Source organism: Bidens hawaiensis, unplaced genomic scaffold (assembly GCF_021521415.1).
Source record: "Bidens hawaiensis isolate Kalapana, Puna unplaced genomic scaffold, B.hawaiensis_p1.1 tig00061371_1, whole genome shotgun sequence".
NCBI classification, from domain to species: Eukaryota; Viridiplantae; Streptophyta; class Magnoliopsida; order Asterales; family Asteraceae; genus Bidens; species Bidens hawaiensis.
In genome coordinates, this window is record NW_027501045.1 from 46994 (window position 1) to 66458 (window position 19465).

General features: G+C 34.4%; 2 protein-coding genes and 1 non-coding gene across 3 annotated transcripts; 2 read left to right on the forward strand and 1 right to left on the reverse strand.

Moving 5' to 3' along the window:
- Positions 1-4234: 4234 nt before the first annotated feature.
- On the forward strand, positions 4235-4306 carry TRNAP-AGG (transfer RNA proline (anticodon AGG)). Its single transcript has one exon. It is a non-coding gene; the product is annotated as a tRNA-Pro (tRNA).
- A 2272-nt stretch (positions 4307-6578) lies between these two features.
- On the reverse strand, positions 6579-8932 carry LOC143603352 (senescence-specific cysteine protease SAG39-like). The gene is made up of 2 exons (XM_077080167.1): positions 8201-8932; positions 6579-8113 (listed from the first exon to the last, which is right to left on the reverse strand). The coding sequence occupies exons 1-2, from the start codon at positions 8580-8582 to the stop codon at positions 7521-7523; spliced, it is 975 nt and encodes a 324-aa protein (XP_076936282.1). The 5' UTR covers positions 8583-8932; the 3' UTR covers positions 6579-7520.
- Positions 8933-11306: 2374 nt separating this feature from the next.
- Positions 11307-19192, forward strand: LOC143603348 (uncharacterized). Its single transcript, XM_077080166.1, has 14 exons — positions 11307-11530; positions 11727-12053; positions 13104-13342; positions 13436-13592; positions 13657-13734; positions 14613-14687; positions 14752-14871; positions 14947-15102; positions 16069-16585; positions 16666-16822; positions 17378-17487; positions 17650-17762; positions 18253-18610; positions 18683-19192. The coding sequence occupies exons 2-14, from the start codon at positions 11757-11759 to the stop codon at positions 18994-18996; spliced, it is 2691 nt and encodes an 896-aa protein (XP_076936281.1). The 5' UTR covers positions 11307-11530; positions 11727-11756; the 3' UTR covers positions 18997-19192.
- The last annotated feature ends 273 nt before the right edge of the window (positions 19193-19465 follow it).

The window sequence follows — 19465 nt, forward strand, 5'->3', positions numbered from 1 at the left end:
ATCTTCTTTCTTTCTCATTTTAAATCCCATTCTCTGTTCGAGTCTAAGCATGTAGGATGCTTAAATCTCTCGAACTTATGCTCTGATACCAACTTGTAAGGCCCCGTACCCGGTAGCCCTACTTTCGCGTCGGATTTACTCATTAACACAGTTCTTACAAATCAGAGTTCATTAAAACTTTCGCGGAATATAAAAACTTTCTTAAAACATTTCATATCAAAACACGTCTTGTCTTAAAACATCATTTTGCCTTTCAAAATAAACGAAACATTAAACTTAAACATCTTGAGTCTTCCAATGCCAGCCTCTTATTCAGTGCCACGTGTCTCCTCAAGCGAGATGCCTCCTCCTACTCACCTGCGTGCATACTAAAAGTCAGCTACGCAGAGTGAGTTCTAGTTAATCAAGCAACTTATCATACAACCACTACATGCATCATATACGTATCCGAAGACACGTAGTCCACTATCTAACCTGCTTACCTTACCACTTAGCCTCTTATTTACACCTACCACCTTACCACTTTGCCACTTTAATAACGTATAACGTTATGCCACTTTGCCACTTTGCCACTTTAATAACGTTTAACGTTATGCCACTTTGCCACTTTAATGACGTAGTCACGTATAGGCTTACCCTACCACGTACTATCGTCATGCCACTATCACTCTTACTACACCCTTGCCACTTCTAACACGCTCTATCTCTACTTATCTACAACATGCTTCATATCATTTACATAATAAGCAAGTCACATCATAGCATACATACACACTAATAACCACTTGGCAATCACTGTCCTTGGCGATGCGTGCAATATCCGAAGATCGTTCACGCACCAACAAGTATTATATAATAGCTACCTCGTATAACATCTATAGCATACACTTACCACTTAAGGTAAGTGTATTCACACTTCACATCGAGTATGCGCACAGCCCCGAAAACATAACAAGGAAATGGGGCTAGAAACTCACCTGAACTCTGCCTCTTCCACCGATAGTTGTAAATCCCTTCTTTAACTGAGCTCGGCTGACTGTATAAGTCACACGTATCAATACTCGCCTGATCTAATCTGGTGGCCTAGTATTAGCTTACTTTTACTTATCGTTTTAATTTATTTTCTAATCGAACTCGACTTTAGGCGAAGTTAAACCTTATGAGAACTTAGCTTTAGGCGAAGTTAAACCTTAGGCGAACTTAGCTTTAGGCGAAGTTAACCCTTAGGCGAACTTAGCTTTAGGCGAAGTTAACCCTTATGTGAACTTAGCTTTTAGGCGAAGTTGAACCTTAGGCGAACTTAGCTTTAGGCGAAGTTAAACCTTTGGCGAACTTAGCTTTAGGCGAAGTTAACCCTTAGGCGAAATTTAGCTTTAGGCGAAGTTAACCCTTAGGCGAACTTAGCTTTTAGGCGAAGTTGTCATCAGGCGAACTTAGCTTTTAGGCGAAGTTGTCATCAGGCGAACTTAGCTTTTTAGGCGAAGTTGTCATCAGGCGAACTTAGCTTTTTAGGCAAAGTTGTCATCAGGCGAACTTAGCTTGCAGGCGAAGTTCATCAGGCGAACTTAGCTTGCAGGCGAAGTTGTCGGCTGCAGCTACTGTTCGTCCTTAATCATCTTCGTTTCTTAACCAAATAACTCGATTTAGGTATCCACGGAATCGTCTGACCAGCGCCTACAAACCCCAACCATCAAATCGTCCTAACATCGATGTTTAAGGGGTGCGATTTAGGCATATAGGTTACGGGTTCTTTTAGGTTAACAATTAACCTATCAAATGCTAATCAATTCCAGTAATATTTGTTGTTTTAGGTTCGTTTATAACAAACTAACACAGATCTATGATTTCCCAAATCAAACCGAACCTATACGAACGAATTCTAACTATAAACGTACCTTGAACGAGTCGAACTACGAACCCGGTTAAGCCTTGATGTTGTTTTGGTCCGTCACGACGTTCCCGCACCAACAAGCTCGGGTTTTCGCCTTCGGATCTTGGTTCGGGTTATAAGATGGTGTTGTGTGTGTTTTGGTGGTGTATGGAATATGTGAGAATGAGGATTAAATGGTGATTAATGGTATTTATATTTAGGGATCATGGGCTTAAGCCCATGGACTCTCCTTCCTTCTTTCATAACCCAAGTCCATAACCCATATCCATTACCCAACACTAGCCCGACCCATACCAACTCCTACTCTATTTATTTATTTCTCGATAACCCGAGTAAACTTTCCCTCTATTATTAAGTAATACAATTAATATTATTTTGGAAATTTCGGGATGTTACATGTTTTGGATTTCTTATTTTAGCTCCTTATAACTTTTCATAAGTTAATAAGTTACAACCTTATAACTTATTAATTTATCCCCTCCCAATAACATACAATAAAAAACACATTTCAACTTTTACAAAAGTTAACAAGTCATAAGTTGCTTAAATTAGAACAGTTCAAATAACCGAAACAATTTTTAACTTTGACAATCGCATCTTAAAATTTACATCCAAATTCAAATCCTCTTGAATTATCACATGTGAATTGAACTTTCTTTTCACTTTTGATCCTTCTCCAAATACCGCCAACGTACGTATACATCCATTACATTGTTAAATCGATACAAAGAAAAATAATCATAGCTCATCCAAATTGTCCATAATGTCAAATCACAGTCATTGATTCAAACTAATACAAATAAACATTCCATCCTTAAACATTGATGGTTGTGGGTGTTAATTTGAGGATCGTATTCGGTGCCAGCCAAATAAGAATAAAATTTTAAAATTGAATAAGAAACTGTAAAAATTGGTTCGATTGATAAACCTTACATGGAGGGTTGTGATTCATGAACAATAAGACCAAGTGTAATTAAGGATTAACTTGTTGATCAAGTTAATTGTAATACGAATCTAAATAAGTCGGGTACGGGATGCACACTTTTTTGATCTTATTATAATTTATAATCTTATTGGTACTTAGGGGCAGCGCCCCTGGTAGCGGGGTGCGAGGGGCGGCAGCCCCTGGCAGGGTCCAAGGGACAGCGCCCCTGGCTGGTGTCGAGCTTCCAGGTTAGCTTGGAAAAATTTTTTGTTGACATATATTGTTATATTAAAAAACACATTAGAAATTTAATTTAATTAAATTTCGCATGTTTTATTTGTCACAAATTCTAGAGCGTATTTCATGATTTTGAATTTCAAAATCAGATAACTGCAAAGGCAGTTACAACTGCCCAACCCTAATTAAAACTGCCCTTGATCATACGATGTTTTCTTTCTGGTTCAGAAAATCTCTCAATCGCCATACAGATTCTTGCACTCAATCTGAGTTTTATCCGGTCAAAACATTTGGGAACCAACAAATAGTTTTGATCTAAAAGTGTTTCACGACTCCCAGATTTTCCTAAGATATACGATTGCAGAAATCCCCAACACTCAAACCTTGTGTCTGGGTTGAGCAGCGGGTTGGTATTCAAAGACTTCCACAACTTTCTTCGCATATGTAACATGATATTTTATACCTTAATCCGACATCAAGATACATTATGTTTCATGATGACCTTTGTGAAGAGTTGACACGTGCTTTAGTAGAGGTTGAATTTCTCACGGTCCATTTGTATTAATCGACAAGTCAAACGACTACAATAATTGATTTATGGGTTCAATCATATCTTTCTAACACTTTCGGTCATTTTCAAGGTTCAATATCTTATATTATGGTTTTTGTTTCCAGTTTAAGGTATAAATCCGCCTTGCCCTACAAATAAGTTTGATTTTTCTTCTAGTCACATTCAACTCGTTGGTTTAGTTCTATTAAAATGTAATTTGTTAAGCTATTTTCGTTTCATCTCAAATACAAGAGGTTTGATTTTGACATCATGTTGTTTTATATCGAAGTTAGTGACTTCGTAAAGAAAAATAGTAGAAGTGTAAGGTATTTGGATCTTCAAATATGAATTTGGTATGGTTCTAATTTCTTATATTATATATTTGTGGTTTTAGGCTTGTTTGAACCGAACTGAACCACAAAAAAAACACGAAACCATAGAAACTAAAAACAATTATGCCGATTCCAGTCACAGGTTTACAAGCAGTTTTTTATGAGCATTGAACATTTCTGTATGTTATCATAATATTACAACATGAGAATGGTTTTAATTTTTATCTAACTAGTGCCATTGTGTGATAATTATGAACGTTTTCTATGACAATTGTGTATTTAAAAGTTATAAGCGTAATGGGCATTTGGTCTAGTGGTATGATTCTCGCTTAGGGTGCGAGAGGTCCCGAGTTTAATTCTCGGAATGCCCCTAAATTCTTTCATATATTCATCTAATATTAAGTTAGATATTACTTATTATTGATTTTTTTAATTCCATTATGTATAAACAAATTATAAAAGAACAACAAACAGCTCATAATAAGAAGAAACAAATCATAATAACTTAATAAGAAATGACAAAGAAAGGTTTATAACAATCATGAATCCTGTGTTGTATCTAGCTCATCGTCCATCTAAACTCGAGATGACAAAGAAAGGTTTATAACGATCATGAAGACCATCAGGTAATGGCCAATGTACTCGAACACGACAAACAAACTTTTGCGACAGGCATGCAAGCATGGACATCGTATGGCATTAGTTCTATTAAATTCGCGAGCATGTGAGTGGCATTGTATTAGGTGATACTTGGTTCGAATGTACGATTACCCAAAACATGCATACTTGTTTACCGGAACTTGTTTACCGGAACTATACCCGTAACATTTTATTTTTATTTTTATTTTCCTTTGTCTTTGGGTAATATAATGATTTACTAATTAGAATAATTTACTAATTGTAGTTTTTATATTTCTAGTTAACTGGGTAATAAAAATTAAAAATATATTTGGAAATATCATCATGTAGTTTTTAACAAACTAACAGATACTCGATATCCGTATAGGTAATTATTCAACAAATACACAACGGTATAGGCCAGTTAAGGGACATGGTTTTATAATAAGACATTAGAGCATCTCCAATGGAAGATCTCTAAAGCACATCAAGTCTTATTTGGAGGAGAGAGAGAATCTAGGTGGAGAAGAGATGTGCCAAGTGGAAGAGAGATTGAGGGATGTGTATTGGATTTTCGGATCTTAGAAGAAAAAGAAAGGAGAGGGGAGAGAGAATGATGGTTTGAGTGGGGTTTGTGGGTGAGTAGAAGAGAGATAACTGGTTTGTCTTTCAAACATCTTCTTACCATCGGAGATGCCCATATATTGGGACTATCTATACCCGCCTTATTATCATCCCTAGCTCCTCCAAGCTCCATTTACTCACCTCTTTCTTTATTATTAACTTTATTATAACACTAGTTTGATCCTCCCGTGTTACGTGAGCTTATTTAATTTTTTGTTTTTAATCGTTTTCCTATTTTATGATGATTTATTTTATTTTTTAACGTAGTTTTTTTTAATTCAATACATATATATTAGTTTGTTATTATATTTTTTTGCGTTTGGGTATTTTCAATTGAGATGTGTAGGTTTTTTAGTTTTTTAACGAACAAAAATACACGAACACGAACATGTTGATTTTTTTAAATGAACAAATATGAACACAAATATTTGTCTAATTAAAAAGGGGACGTCGATGTAGTTGACGATGATGGGTAGTATCGGAAGTTAACCGGCGATGGAGATGATAGACCATCAATGGAGAACATGTAAAGAAGATAAATTAAATTAGGATTTGAGGATGAAAGTATTTACCAATAAATAAAATCTTATAACCCATTTGGGAGCTATTAGGGTTTGGTAAGACCCATAACCCGTGGAAAATTATTTTTTGATGATTAAGAGGTTATTTCACAAATAAATGAGATGTTATAACCCGTTTAAGGGTTATCCGGGTTTGATGAGACCCATGACCCGCGAAAATTATTGTTTGATTATGAAAGAATTTTATAAATAAATATAAATGAGATGTTATAACCCATTTAAAGACTATCTGGGTTTGGTAAGACCCATACCCGCGATTTCGGGTCAAATTCATGAGAAGTCTTCATTTAGAAATCAAGCAATCTGGTGGCTCTAGAGAATTGGGGGGAAACCTGAGAGCGACACGTAGGATTTTATGGTAGGCAATTATATAAATAGTTAAATTAGATACATTACTTGAGTCAGTATATAGTATTTGAGTGTCACGTTAAAACACAATTTATTTTGTAAACTCACTTGAAAATTATGTGACAAAACCACATGACAGATAGGTTTTGTTATAATCGTTTGCAGATAAATATATGTTAAGAGATCAAGCTGAAGCACTTTAATTAAGGTATATTTTGAAATGCAATATAAATAGCTATGTGTGTATATATGAGACATAAGAAATATTTTACATTTATAACGAGCTAAGTTAAACTTTAATATGATAATAAACAACGTTAAGTGTCATTAACTACGGAGAAACCATTAAGGGACGTTTTATATGGCGTTCTTATCCATCTTCTAGCAAAAAAATCAATATAAATACAAACTACAAAAGGTATTTATCCAATTTTAGTTTTGGAGAAAGGTAGTATACGAAACAACACATATCTCGTGTGATTTACGGATCTTCAAATGCAAAGAATGCCTAACTTTTAGTAATCGTATTGCAAGCATACAGTTTTAACTATGAGTGACATTAGCTTGTGCTCAGCCAGCATCCGACTCATGTAGGCTCATGGCTTGATAAGCTGACTTGTTTTAATTTAAATTATTTTTATGTTTCCAAAAAAATAGATTTAACAGCAATAACAATAACAAACATATTTCTCTAATTGTTGGTTCACTTGCTTTGTTGTGTTTGTATTTCATGTAACATCAAGGATAATGGATATCTTGACCAATTATTTGATTTTGGGCTAAAGATGCAGCATATTGGTAATTAGTCAAGTCCTAATTTTTAGATTATATTTTTCTTGCCATGAAACCCTTTAAAAGTATATTTTGGAGTTTGGAATTTTTAGGTTGAAATGTTATGTCTAATTCTGATGCAACAGTCTCATTTATAATAATAAGCAAACTGTTATATTACCATTTCAACCTTAGACCTCACAAATAGAACCATATACAGGGGAACATGAAGGTCTGTTATTAAGAGATGTGCAAATAAGTCAATGTTTTCATAATAAAGTTATATATGTGCTCCAGGTTTGTTATAGATATAATTGGCTCTCATATGCAGTGTTATTTGTGTGACTTTGTGAAATCGTCCCGTTTCTGTTGTGCAACATTTTTAATAATGTTTTAGTTATGCGATGTAGACCATTTCAGTTATGCAATGTATCATCAGTATTTGTAATTAATGTTGTTGCAGAAACTATTCCATATTAGCTATTCCTAGATACCTGAAAATATCAAATACGCACAATTTTGATTTTTACAAACAAGCCCAATATTTCACAACTGAAAACATATGTACATAATAATTTAAAGGGGACAAGTTACATATATTCAACATCTTGTTTTGTGCACATGTATAATATATTTACAAGTATCAAGCCGTTGGATAAGAAGCCATCATAGCAATACCACACAACCCTTCCTTAGCTTCAACATCTCTCTGCATCCTAATGTAACCTTCTTCACCCCAAACCGTGCTCCATGAGTTCTTCACGAGCCAATATTTGATGCCATCATCAGTGGTTCCATAGCCAACAGCTGTGACCCCATGGTCCAATTCAGTACCACAACTTCCGTTAAAAACACCACTTGAGTAAAACTGGAAGTCAGACTCCCCAGCATCAATGGCAACTGAAACAGGCTGCATAGCCACCGCCTTCAGTAGCGCCGACTCACTGTTGACGGGCACATCCTCGTGTCCGGTGATCTTGGCTGCAGCAACTCCTTCTTTCTTTGTATTGCAAGTGGCATCTACTGCTTTGTAAGGATACGCAACCTCCGTGTTGATCCCTTTGTTTTTAACAATAAAGTCAAACCCATCATCCATGTATCCGCCTTCACATCCTTGGTCTTCACCATTTCTGTCACAATCCATAAGTTCTTGCTCAGATAATGTAATCAGTTTCCCTGTGGTTATTCCTGTAATTCCTTCAGTAGCAGCGATTGTTGAAAATGCCCAACAACTTCCTGTTGATTTTAAAACAAATAATATTTATAAAAGAAAAGGCGTAGCAAAAAAAGGTGTTTTAAGTTTGAAATTTGTTATGGGCTTACCGCATTGACCTTGATCCTTGACCGGGGTAACGGCTCCTTTCTTCCTCCAGTCAATGCTAGATGGAACCATGGTCACGTTTTCATACCTGAATGGCATGGTCTGACCCGATCTTGGTGTATATGGAAACTTGAACCCGTTACGAGTAGCCTTAAACTCTTGATTTGTCTGGTCTGCAAATTCATTGACACTCAACTTGTAAGCATGGTTGCCAGCATTGTTGAACGCTTCTATGTACGCCACATTGTTCTTGAATATCTTGAAACGTGTTTCTTTCTCCAAATCATCTTTATACACACGTCCATAATGAGTCATCCATTGTTCATGCCTTTGTATCATGTTATCTTCTTTTATTGTACGAGATGTGACCTGCCCTCCCCACATACAAAAAACAAACAATGTTGCTACTATGATTATTGTATTGTGTGATAACCCATGTTTATTTCCACTTAGAAGAGTATAAGGATTCTTATAAGTTGGTAGATGTTGAGGTATTCTCGAATTTAGGAATGTGGTCTATATATAGAGCATGAATATGTAGAAAATGTTCATGTTTGATTAATTAAGTAGATCACTACGTGGTTGGCATGGCAAGGCAACATTAGTTTCCCAAATTGTTGAATCTTGATTTGTTTTTTCTTCCTTGTTGTCATTATCATATATGTTCTTCTACGTTTATATGTCGATGATTATTTGATTGGGATATTCTTTTTGAAATATCTTTTGTCTCCACATCTTGATCTAGTTAGTTTGTCGTTTAATTTGTTTTTCAAATAACTTTGTGGTATTACGAGGTTGTTTTACATTATTCGTTTATAATATTTATATACTTTTGGATTTTATTTTTATTTATTGTAAGAAAGTTAATAATGTAATTAGGATTTGATGATGAAAGAGTTTCACAAATAAATGAGATGCTTTAACCCGTTTTAAAAGCTATATATGTTTGGTGAGACCCATGATCCGCTTAATTTTTTTACTATAATTTTTTTTTTGAGTTATAAACAATTTTTTTTAAAAGAAAAGGATATTAATTTTTAGTATATTCCTATTTTATAGGAATTTTCATATCGAATATTTGTTGAGACTAATTTTAATTTAATGAGATGCTATAATCCGTTTAAGGGTTATCTGGGTTTGGTGAGACTCATATCTGTGAATTCAAGTCAAATGCATAATGAGCAAAAATTTTATTTAGTGAGATGTTATAACCCGTTTAAGGGCTATCTGGGTTTGGTGAGACTCATACTCGTGAATTCGGGTCAAATGCATGAGAAGCCTTCATTTACCAATAAAGCAATCTAGTGGCTTGAGAAAAAATATAAGAAAACCATATATTAATGCATGAGATCCATGACCCGCTTATTTTTTTTACTACAAGATTGTTTTTTAATTATAAATAACATATATCTTTTTTTTAAAGAAACCATATATTAATTTTTAGTATATCCCTATTTTATAGGATTTTCATATCAAATAATTGGTGAGATTGATTTTAATTTAATGAGATATTATAACCCGTTCAAGGAATATCTGGGTTTTTTGAGACCCATGACCGTGAATTTGGGTTAAATGCATGAAAAACCTCAATTTACAAATAATGCAATCTGGTGGCTTGAGAGAATGTATGAAGCAACTAGAGAGTTTTTTAAAGGTTTCGTATCCCCCGTATTACAAGGGTTGTTTTTACATTATTCGTTTATAATATTTATATATTTTTGGATTTTAATTTTATTTATTCTACTAAAGTTAATAATATACTTAGTATTTGATGATGAAAGAGTTTCATAAATTAATGAGATATTATAACCCGGTTTAAAAACTATTTGGCCCTGTTGAGACCCATGACCCACTTATTTTTTTTACTATAAAATTGTTTTTCAATTATAAATAATATATATCATTTTTTATAGAAATAAGATATTATTTTTAGTATATCCACATTTTATAGGATTTTCAAATCAAATATTTGGTGAGTTTCATTTTTAATTTAATGAGATGTTATAACTCGTTTAAGAAATACATGGGTTTGGTGAGACCCATACCCGTGAATTCGGGTCAAATGCATGAGAATCTTCTATTTACAAATAATGCAATATGGTGGCTTGAGAGAATGTAGAGTGCAACCAGAGAGCTTTTATAGGTTTCGTTTATATATATTATAGATAGATAGATAGATAGATAGATATAGTTTATCCAGGATAGATTACCTATGATTATCGGGTTGGTTCCGGTCTTCATATATGAGAGAAGAAAGAGGGTAGGATTTGATCACTTCTCGTCGACATCTGGTTCATCTTTGTCTCGATCATCATTGTCTCAATCACCACCGTCACGATCAATCTTCATCAGTTCGTAACTACATCAAGCCGCTTCTTCATTATTGGTTACCATATTGTCTATTTTTGTTTTTTTTTGATCAATTTGTATATGTTCCTTTCTATTTCTTGAATCCTTGTCTTTGTTGGTTGTTTCGCTTGATGAAATACTCAACTGAGTTTCAGTAACAATTGTCAATACCGTTGTTTAAATGATTCCGAGTTTTTATTTTTTTGTTACGAAATTATAAAGGATCTAATTCCCTGTTCATGGCAAAGTTAAATTATGCGAGCCAAATCAGCTCGGGCTTCTATACATAATAAGCTACTTTCAGCTCGAACCCGACTTAGTTATTCATACGATTCAACAAGCCCGGTTAAGGAGTTACACGATTAACAACTTGGATTACATGAGAGTCGTGCAACACTTTCAGATTGAAATAATCTGGTCGTTCACTCGTTCTCCAAATACTCAATTGTATAAAACTCAGATGAAGATCAGAACTTTGTATGTAATTTGAAAGTGAAAAATCGAACCAGAGCGAGCGACCAAAAACAATCAGATTGTATATGTAGGATTAGGGTTTGGAAACTGATCCATTTAAACTTCGAATTTAATTAAAGTCCGTCCACTTTAACCTACGACGTGTGACAAAATCCGAAAATTTTTCTTTTTAATGAATTTTCAACATAGCAATAATTATTAACCGCTGTCCCGGAACCCGAAAATAAATCTTGTCTACTTTAAAATAATAATATATGATTTTACATTTATTCAGAGTTGGGGGGCGTTGTAGTCATTTATTAAAAGATAAGCACACACTCATCCAATCACATTACGTTACCTGCAACTGCATATTGAGTAAAAGTCAAAACCTTTGCCAAACCTTGTTCATATTTTTCCCAATTTACCCTCTAAACAAGATAGATAGATAATTGATTCTATCCCATCTTCTATGCTCAATTCTCATACAATTTCATCATCCAAATTGAAGGAATCAAGCATCAAAAGAGGTTAATATTCACTTATTTGATGATACCCATCAATTATACATGAGTTAATTCTTGTTGTCACAGTCAATTATGATCAATTTCATTGAATTATCACCTGGGTTATGTTTATATATGCTTATATATCTTTATATGTTTTAGTGGTAGTTAAAAAAGTAAAAAAGACTGTTAATTTATGTTTATGATTGTTGCACACCAGGTGTTCGACCTATTGCTTGAGTGAAAAACAATGAAAAATAGGTCAAAGAATCATTCTTTAACATCAAGGGATGAAAGTGATGCTAAGATAAAGAATGTAGTGACTGCAAAGAGATCAGGGTATGTTATTCTGGCTGCAATTATCTTGATCACGCAAGGGATATGGGTGGTTCACCATTATCAGTTTGAGCGGTTGCCCGACCCGCTTTCGGCACAACAGGTGGGGAAAAGAGGGTTTTCGGAGGAAGAGGCAATGAAGCATGTTGAAGAGTTGACTCGGTTGGGACCTCATCCTGTTGGTTCTGATAAACTAGAGCTTGGTTTGCAGGTATATGGTACATTTTAGTGAAAATCACGAAAGTATCCATTTTGACAGAGAATATTAACTAAGTAGCCTTGACTTTTTTAAATTACCAATCAATGAGGGAGCGGGAAGTTTCTGTCAGCACAATGGATTTCAATATCGCGCAGCAGATTCGATCATTCCCCACAAATTAATAAAAAAGTTCTTTTCTTTAACATTGAAATGCGCCAAAGATTCAAAAGTGGCGCACGAGAGATTTTAAACGAGGTTCTAATACATCAGTAATTGGTGACACGTGTCCTCCGATGATTGGTGGAAATTGTTGGAAACTAAACATTTCAAACAGTCAAGTTTATTTTGTTAATATCCCCGGTCAAATTGTACATTTTCGTGATTTTCCTTATATTTTAGTCAGTTACGCGACACACAAATGTATACGTGTACTCCTGTTATCACATCATTACTTTAGCCGAAGGAGGCCTTGTTCGTGTCCATTCGTTAAGATTTTATCGGACAAACAAAGGGCTCGTGAACACAAACGAACATATAGTGAGTTAAGTTAGTAAAATAATAAAAATAAAAACCATAAAAGCTTTAAATGTTTGGTTAACAAATTAAAATCTATAAAATATAAAAAGCCTTTAATAAACAAACATAAGCACACGAACATTAACAATGTAAATGAATGAACACATGTTACTTTACGTTCACAACATAATGAACAAATGTGACTTATTTTCATTTTTGTTCATTTAATTAATCGAACGGAACTCATTGTTGATGTCCATCTGCTTCTTAAACAAACGTTGTAAACGACCTTCTCGCCAAACGGTTTGCTGAACATTCAGCTCCTTTACAGCCCTAACCTAGGCTATAATCCTAAAAATGCAGCCCTAATAGAACTATAGAAGAATGGTGCTAGTAAACAATATGCTAACTAGCTACTTGCAATAATAAAGAAACAAAGCAAAAGGGTACACGTTATCTCTAAATAATAGTCACCCACAATCAGTTTTGTTCATTTCCATTAACATTAAAATTTGTTCATATTCCCATTATCTTATTGTTTTGCAGTATGTTTTAAGAACAGCTGAGAATATAAAGAAAACCGCTCACTGGGAAGTTGATGTTGACGTTGACCTTTTCCATGCAAGCTCGGGTGCTAATATTCTGGTCAACGGGCTTTTTAAAGGAAAAACACTGGCTTATTCAGATCTCAAACATATTGTTTTAAGAATCTCACCAAAATATGTTTCAGAAGCAACAGATAGTGCTATTCTGGTCTCTTCTCACATAGATACTGTTTACTCAGCGTACGTTACCTATTTTTAATTCAATAATTTTGGATTTTATTTATTTGAAAAATGATAATGAAGTTATGAAACTTAATGTTTATGTTAATATAGGGAAGGAGCTGGTGACTGCAGTTCTTGTGTTGCAGTTATGCTAGAGCTTGCTCGAGGGGTCTCTCATTGGGCCCACGGTTTTAAGAATTCTGTTATTTTTTTGTTTAATACGGGCGAGGAAGAGGGTTTAAATGGTGCACATAGCTTTATAACTCAGGTATATTAATTATAATTTTGATATTATATTTTAATTAAGTGATGACGTGTAAATATTATTGCAGCATCCGTGGAGTAACACCATACGTATGGCTATTGATTTGGAAGCCATGGGCATTGGAGGTGCGTCTGCTATATTTCAGGTAGTCAATACCATAAAAATATTGTCTTTAAACTGAAATATAGGGGTGTAAACGAGCAAAGCCGCTCGTGAGCTACTTGATATCAGCTTGTATCGAGCTGAGCTTGAGCCCGAACCCGAACCGAAAAACAAGCTTGTCTTATAAATGAGTCTGAGGCTCTGAGCTCAAGCTTCACTTATCAAGCTCGAGCTGGCTCACGAGCCTAAATGAGCCTATTATTTATATAACTTTTATTTAATATATTAAATATATATATCTGTGTAATAATTTTTATTATAGGTATATTATAATTAAAATGGAACTAGTCAGAAGTAAAAACTACGCAGGTGAAGCCAGGAACCAGACCGCAGTGCAACAACATACATTAAAAATAATTATAAACATAGTTATCAAAGGCGGTAAGCGCACTCAAGGCACATAGGCCTCGCCTAGGGCCTAGGCGCAATGCGCAAAAAAAGCGAGGGCCTGAGAAAAAAAAGCGCAATAATGAAAACAATAAAATATATATGTAATAGATATATAAAACTATTATTACTCCCAAATATAATTAAAATTCAATACAATTAACAATTAAAAACATTTATCCAATACAAAATTTAAATGAAACTTTTTAAAATAAGTAATAAACGGACCGATCTCGAACTTGAGAAGCTACCCATGAGCCGAGCTCAAGTCTCTATCATGTTAAACAAGCTTAGCTCGAGCCTCTAGTATGTTAAACGAGTAGATCTCGAGCCTCTAGCATGTTAAACGAGCTGATCTTGGCTCGGCTCATTTACACCCGTATGGCCTTTTCAAATCTTGGGAAAAAGCAAAAAACTTTTCATGAAATTTAAATCAACATTCAGTCAACCTTGGTACCTTGTTAATTTTGCCAGGCGGGTCCTGATCCATGGGCTATTGAGAACTTTGCATTGGTAGCAAAATACCCATCGGGCCAAATTATTGCTCAGGTGTGTATTATTTTCTATTCTTAAATTAATTATTCGATTCTAGATTTTTAAGATCCATTTGCAGGATCTTTTCACTTCGGGTGTTATAAAATCTGCTACTGATTTTCAAGTGTATAAAGAAGTTGCTGGTCTTTCTGGTCTTGACTTTGCTTATGCAGATAATACTGCTGTATATCACACAAAGGTATTGTTTAAATTCGTAACATCTTTAATTTGACTATTGTTGACCAAGTTAAAGTGATCATATATTCGTATGCAGAATGACAAATTAAAGCTTTTAAAACCTGGTTCGCTGCAACATCTTGGTGAAAATATGCTTGCTTTTCTGCTTCATACTGCTGCATCTTCTCAACTTTCAAAAGTCAAAGTCAATGAGAAAACTGATACTGATGCTGCCATATATTTTGACATCTTGGTACTTTATGTTTATGTTTTCATGATTATAAAATTTGATTTATTGACTTTTGAGATCAAATTGCATAGAAAGGTAACCAATTTTTGATAAAAAGAACGTCAAACTTTCAAAATTTTGATATTTAAGGTAATCCGAGCCAGTTATATTGTCAAAATGATGATGTGGTTGGTGATGTGTCGGAAACTTTGATCATGTTGATGTTCTTTCAATGTTACTCTAATTAAAAACCTCTTAAATGATTTGGGCCTTTTTGTAAGTGCAAATAAATCTTATTATCTAATGCAAAAATCAGACCACGTCGGTTACCTTTTAATGTAGATAGTTCATATATGTTCATTTATTTAAATGAACGAACATGAACAACTTTTTTTTCTTCATTTAGTTAAATGAACGAACGTAAACACATGTCTAGTTTGTTTGTCTATGTTCATGAACTTCATTTATGTTTGTTTGCTTACGTTCATTTATGTTCGTAATTTTTAGTTCGAGCCGGGGGTCTCACCGGAAGCAGCCTCTCTATCCTCATGGGGTAGAGGTAAGACTGTCTACATCTTACCCTCCTCAGACCCTACCATAGCTTTGCTATTGGTGGGATATACTGAGTACGATGATGATGATGATGATGATGATGATGATGATGATGATGAATTTTTAGTTCGTTTACATTCGTTAATATGTAGTTAATATTTTTGGACGCGTACATTTTAGTCCGGTTTAATAACTTTTTAGGCTCAACACACTGTTGTTCACATATACGGTTAACTGATTCTAGCTCAGTTATGTCCGTTCGTTTACGTGAACCATTCGTTTACGCTGTTAACAAACATGTACACATTCATTATCTTAACATACACGAACAAGAAACCCTGTTCGTTTGGTTATTCGTGTCCGGTGGTTTGCTCGATTAAATTTAAACAAACGAATAAAAACATGTTTTTAACAATCCAATTTAACGTGACAATTCAGGGAACATACATGATCGTATTTCATCAACGATTCGCCAACATGCTCTACAACTCAGTCATAATGCAATCCATCATGATATGGGCCACATCAGTCGTTATGGGGGGGCCACCCGCTGCTATTTCATTAGCCTTATCATTATTAAGCATAATATTAATGTGGATATTTTCATTAATATTCTCAACTGCCATTGCTTTCATTCTACCACTTGTTTCATCATCACCGGTCCCCTTCATTTCAAACCCGTGGCTCATTTTAGGTTTATTTTCTTCCCCTGCTTTCATTGGAGCTTTGACTGGTCAACACATCGGTTACCTTATTCTAAAAGGGTACATTTCACGTGTACTTTCTAAGAGATTGGACCCTGTGGTTGGATCCAACTGGGCCAAATTGGAAGCTGAAAGGTCATTATATAAAAGTGGTTTGTTGCAATGGCTTATATTATTAATTGTTGGTCATTATTTTAAAGTGGGGTCTTCCTATATTGCCCTTGTGTGGCTAGCTTCCCCGGCTTTTGCTTGTAAGTTCGACGTTGTGACAAATAATATCTTTATTTGGTCGAAGGTGTATGTTGACTGACATAAGTTCCTGATTCTGTAGATGGACTGCTTGAAGCAACTTTATCTCCCGCACGTGCACCGAAAGCACTCAAAACAATAACTTTAATATTTGGACTTTTTGTCCCGTTTTTAATATCGGGTGGCATGTTTATTCGGTTAGCAGGAACCGTTGCTGGTATGGCTGTTCGTCTTGACAGGTATTACAAGGCGTTTATGTCGTTTAGTTAAACGAACGAACATGAACACATGTCTTGGTCGTTCATCTATGTTCGTGAATGTTTTTTTATGTTTGTTCAGTTTTACTTGTTTACGTTCAATTAGTTTACGTTTGTTTAAGTTCATTCGTCTAAATTTGTTAATATATTAATTTGAAATTTTAGGTCCGTTACAACGTAGTTTAGTTTTAATAACCTTTTAGGCCCAGCGCATTGTTGTTTACTATAAATTGGTTTTAAATCAGTTATGTTTGTTCCTTTATACTGTTAACTGGCAAACATAAATAAGCATGAACACACTCATTTTCTTAACAAATGAACAAGAGCAAGAAAACCCCGTTCATTAGTTGTTCGTGCTTGATTGTTTGTTCAGTTAAAGCATGTTCGTGTTTGTTCAGTTGTTTACAAGCCTATTTCCTTCGAATTCATAGACTGTAATTTTAACTGCAGTCACTTGTTAATTCTGCTTTGAATTGAAGTGTTTGATTTTAATTTTAGTGTTGGTGATGTCTTACAATGGTGTCTCCGTTCATGCAGGAATCCCGGAGGTAGTCCTGAATGGTTGGCGAGTGTAGCGGTTGCTGTGTACGTATCGGCTGTCATATGTCTTTCAATGGTGTATCTCCTTTCATACATCCACATATCAGGTTTGACTTTATTTGACTTTTAAAAGTTTTAGTGTTTGCAGTTTCCTGAAACTTAGTTGACTAATAAAAGTCAAACACAGAATTGCTTACTATCATATTATTAGCTACATTTTTTTGTATTATTCTTTTTACTGCCTATTTTTAATAACTTTTTGTTTCTAGGTGCAAAAAAGTTAGTTGCAATTGCAAGTTTGATCGTGTGCGGTCTTTCATTAACGGTAGTGATATCGGGAATCGTCCCGCCATTCACCGAAGATGTTTCCAGAGCCGTAAACGTAAGGCTCATTTTGTTTTGCTCTTCTTACATTTTTAAAATTGTGAATAATGAATTAATATAGGAAAGTGGTAAATTAATCAATATGCATATTTTTCTACTTGTAGTACTCATTATAAAAATTAATTTAGTCATCAATTCGTTTCTCAAATTAAGGATCCTTAGAAAATTTAAAAGTTAAAAGCAACACGTTTGATTACTCAATGTCAATTTTAGAGGTGACAGTTTTTCCCCATTTATGCTCGTTTGTGTTGGTTCTTTTAAATTCAAATACGTTTGATGGTTTATGTGTTATACAATTATCTGCTCAGTTAGAATTTTTGTTTTTGAAATCACAGTTCCCACATTGATATTAAATGTGAACCAAAAAAGTGTTTTTGGTTCAATCCATCACGACCCGTTAAGACCTGTAACCTAACCCGCCATACTTTTTCGTTCGAACTTCGAACAAGTGGATTTGACTCACTAATGAAAATCTTGATGATTCCTAGGTTGTTCATGTTGTTAACGCTTCTGGAAGAAACGGAGACCACAAAGAACCGATCTCGTATATTTCATTATTCTCAACTACCCCCGGGAAGTTAACCAAGGAGATTGAACATATTGATGAAGGGTTTACATGTGGAACCAAAAATAAAACTGACTTTGTCACCTTCACCACTTCATACAGCTGTTTGACCAATAGCGATTCGGTCAACGGATGGACCGAAAGCGACATCCCAACACTAAACGTCGAAACCGATTCAAAAACAGATGAAAGATTCACACACGTCACAATCGACACCAAACTTTCAACACGCTGGTCTCTTTCGATCAATACTAATAAAATACAAGATTTCAGACTCAAAGGTACCATTTTCAATTTTTAGTTACCATCAATATATTTACAGCAGTAATTGTTTATTAATGTTATCATTCCAGATGATGAAAATGGTGAAGAATTGATTCAAATTGGCACGAAAGGTAGTGTAGATGGATGGCATAATATTCAGTTTTCTGGAGGGAAAAATGCTCCAAGAAGATTTGGTTTGACTCTTTATTGGGTCAACAATCATACTCAAGTGACAAATGACAACGAAAATGGTTTGTTGTTGAAATTAAGAACGGATGTTGACCGATTGACTCCAATAGTCAAAAGGGTTCTTGAGAAGCTTCCTGCATGGTGTTCATTGTTTGGGAAGTCTACATCTCCCTATACCTTAGCTTTTTTGAATAATTTGCGCGTTGATTTCTGATTTAAGAAGATTAATACGAACTCTTACACACGTGTTCTAAACATTTATATTGTTTTTTTTTTTGTAAGTGTTTGGTTTGGATATTAGCTTTGAGGTGATAGAACAAGTTGTAGATTAGCAAATAAGTAATTTATGGTTTGATTCAAAGTTGTTTTTTGCTTAACTCTAGCAAGGGATATCTAATGTGACATTGTTTATGGGATTCTTGATTATGATGAAAGTTTATTATCTTTAACTTTACTTGCTTATGATACTTTCATTTATATGGTATCATAGCTAAGCTTTTACTCAATTGGCTAAGTTTAATTTTGGTTTTTCAACTCAAGTCTCAAGCAAAAGGTTTGATTATTTATTGTTAATTTGTTAATACAAAGTTAAATAATTAATTAATTATATAAACATAAGGAATTGATTTGATACACTATACCAAGTACCAACTTGTAATTTGTATCTAGACATGTAGAAATTG

What these genes read in the sequence shown, in the direction of transcription:
- LOC143603348 (XM_077080166.1), top strand. Translation starts at nt 11,757, where the DNA reads ATGAAAAATAGGTCAAAGAATCATTCTTTAACATCAAGGGATGAAAGT. An exon ending in CCATATATTTTGACATCTTG is followed by an intron (nt 15,103 to 16,068) that starts GTACTTTATGTT and finishes GTGACAATTCAG; the next exon opens with GGAACATACATGATCGTATT. An exon ending in TTCATACATCCACATATCAG is followed by an intron (nt 17,488 to 17,649) that starts GTTTGACTTTAT and finishes TTTTGTTTCTAG; the next exon opens with GTGCAAAAAAGTTAGTTGCA.
- LOC143603352 (XM_077080167.1), bottom strand. Translation starts at nt 8,582, where the DNA reads ATGTGGGGAGGGCAGGTCACATCTCGTACAATAAAAGAAGATAACATG. An exon ending in CAAGGATCAAGGTCAATGCG is followed by an intron (nt 8,114 to 8,200) that starts GTAAGCCCATAA and finishes TAAAATCAACAG; the next exon opens with GAAGTTGTTGGGCATTTTCA.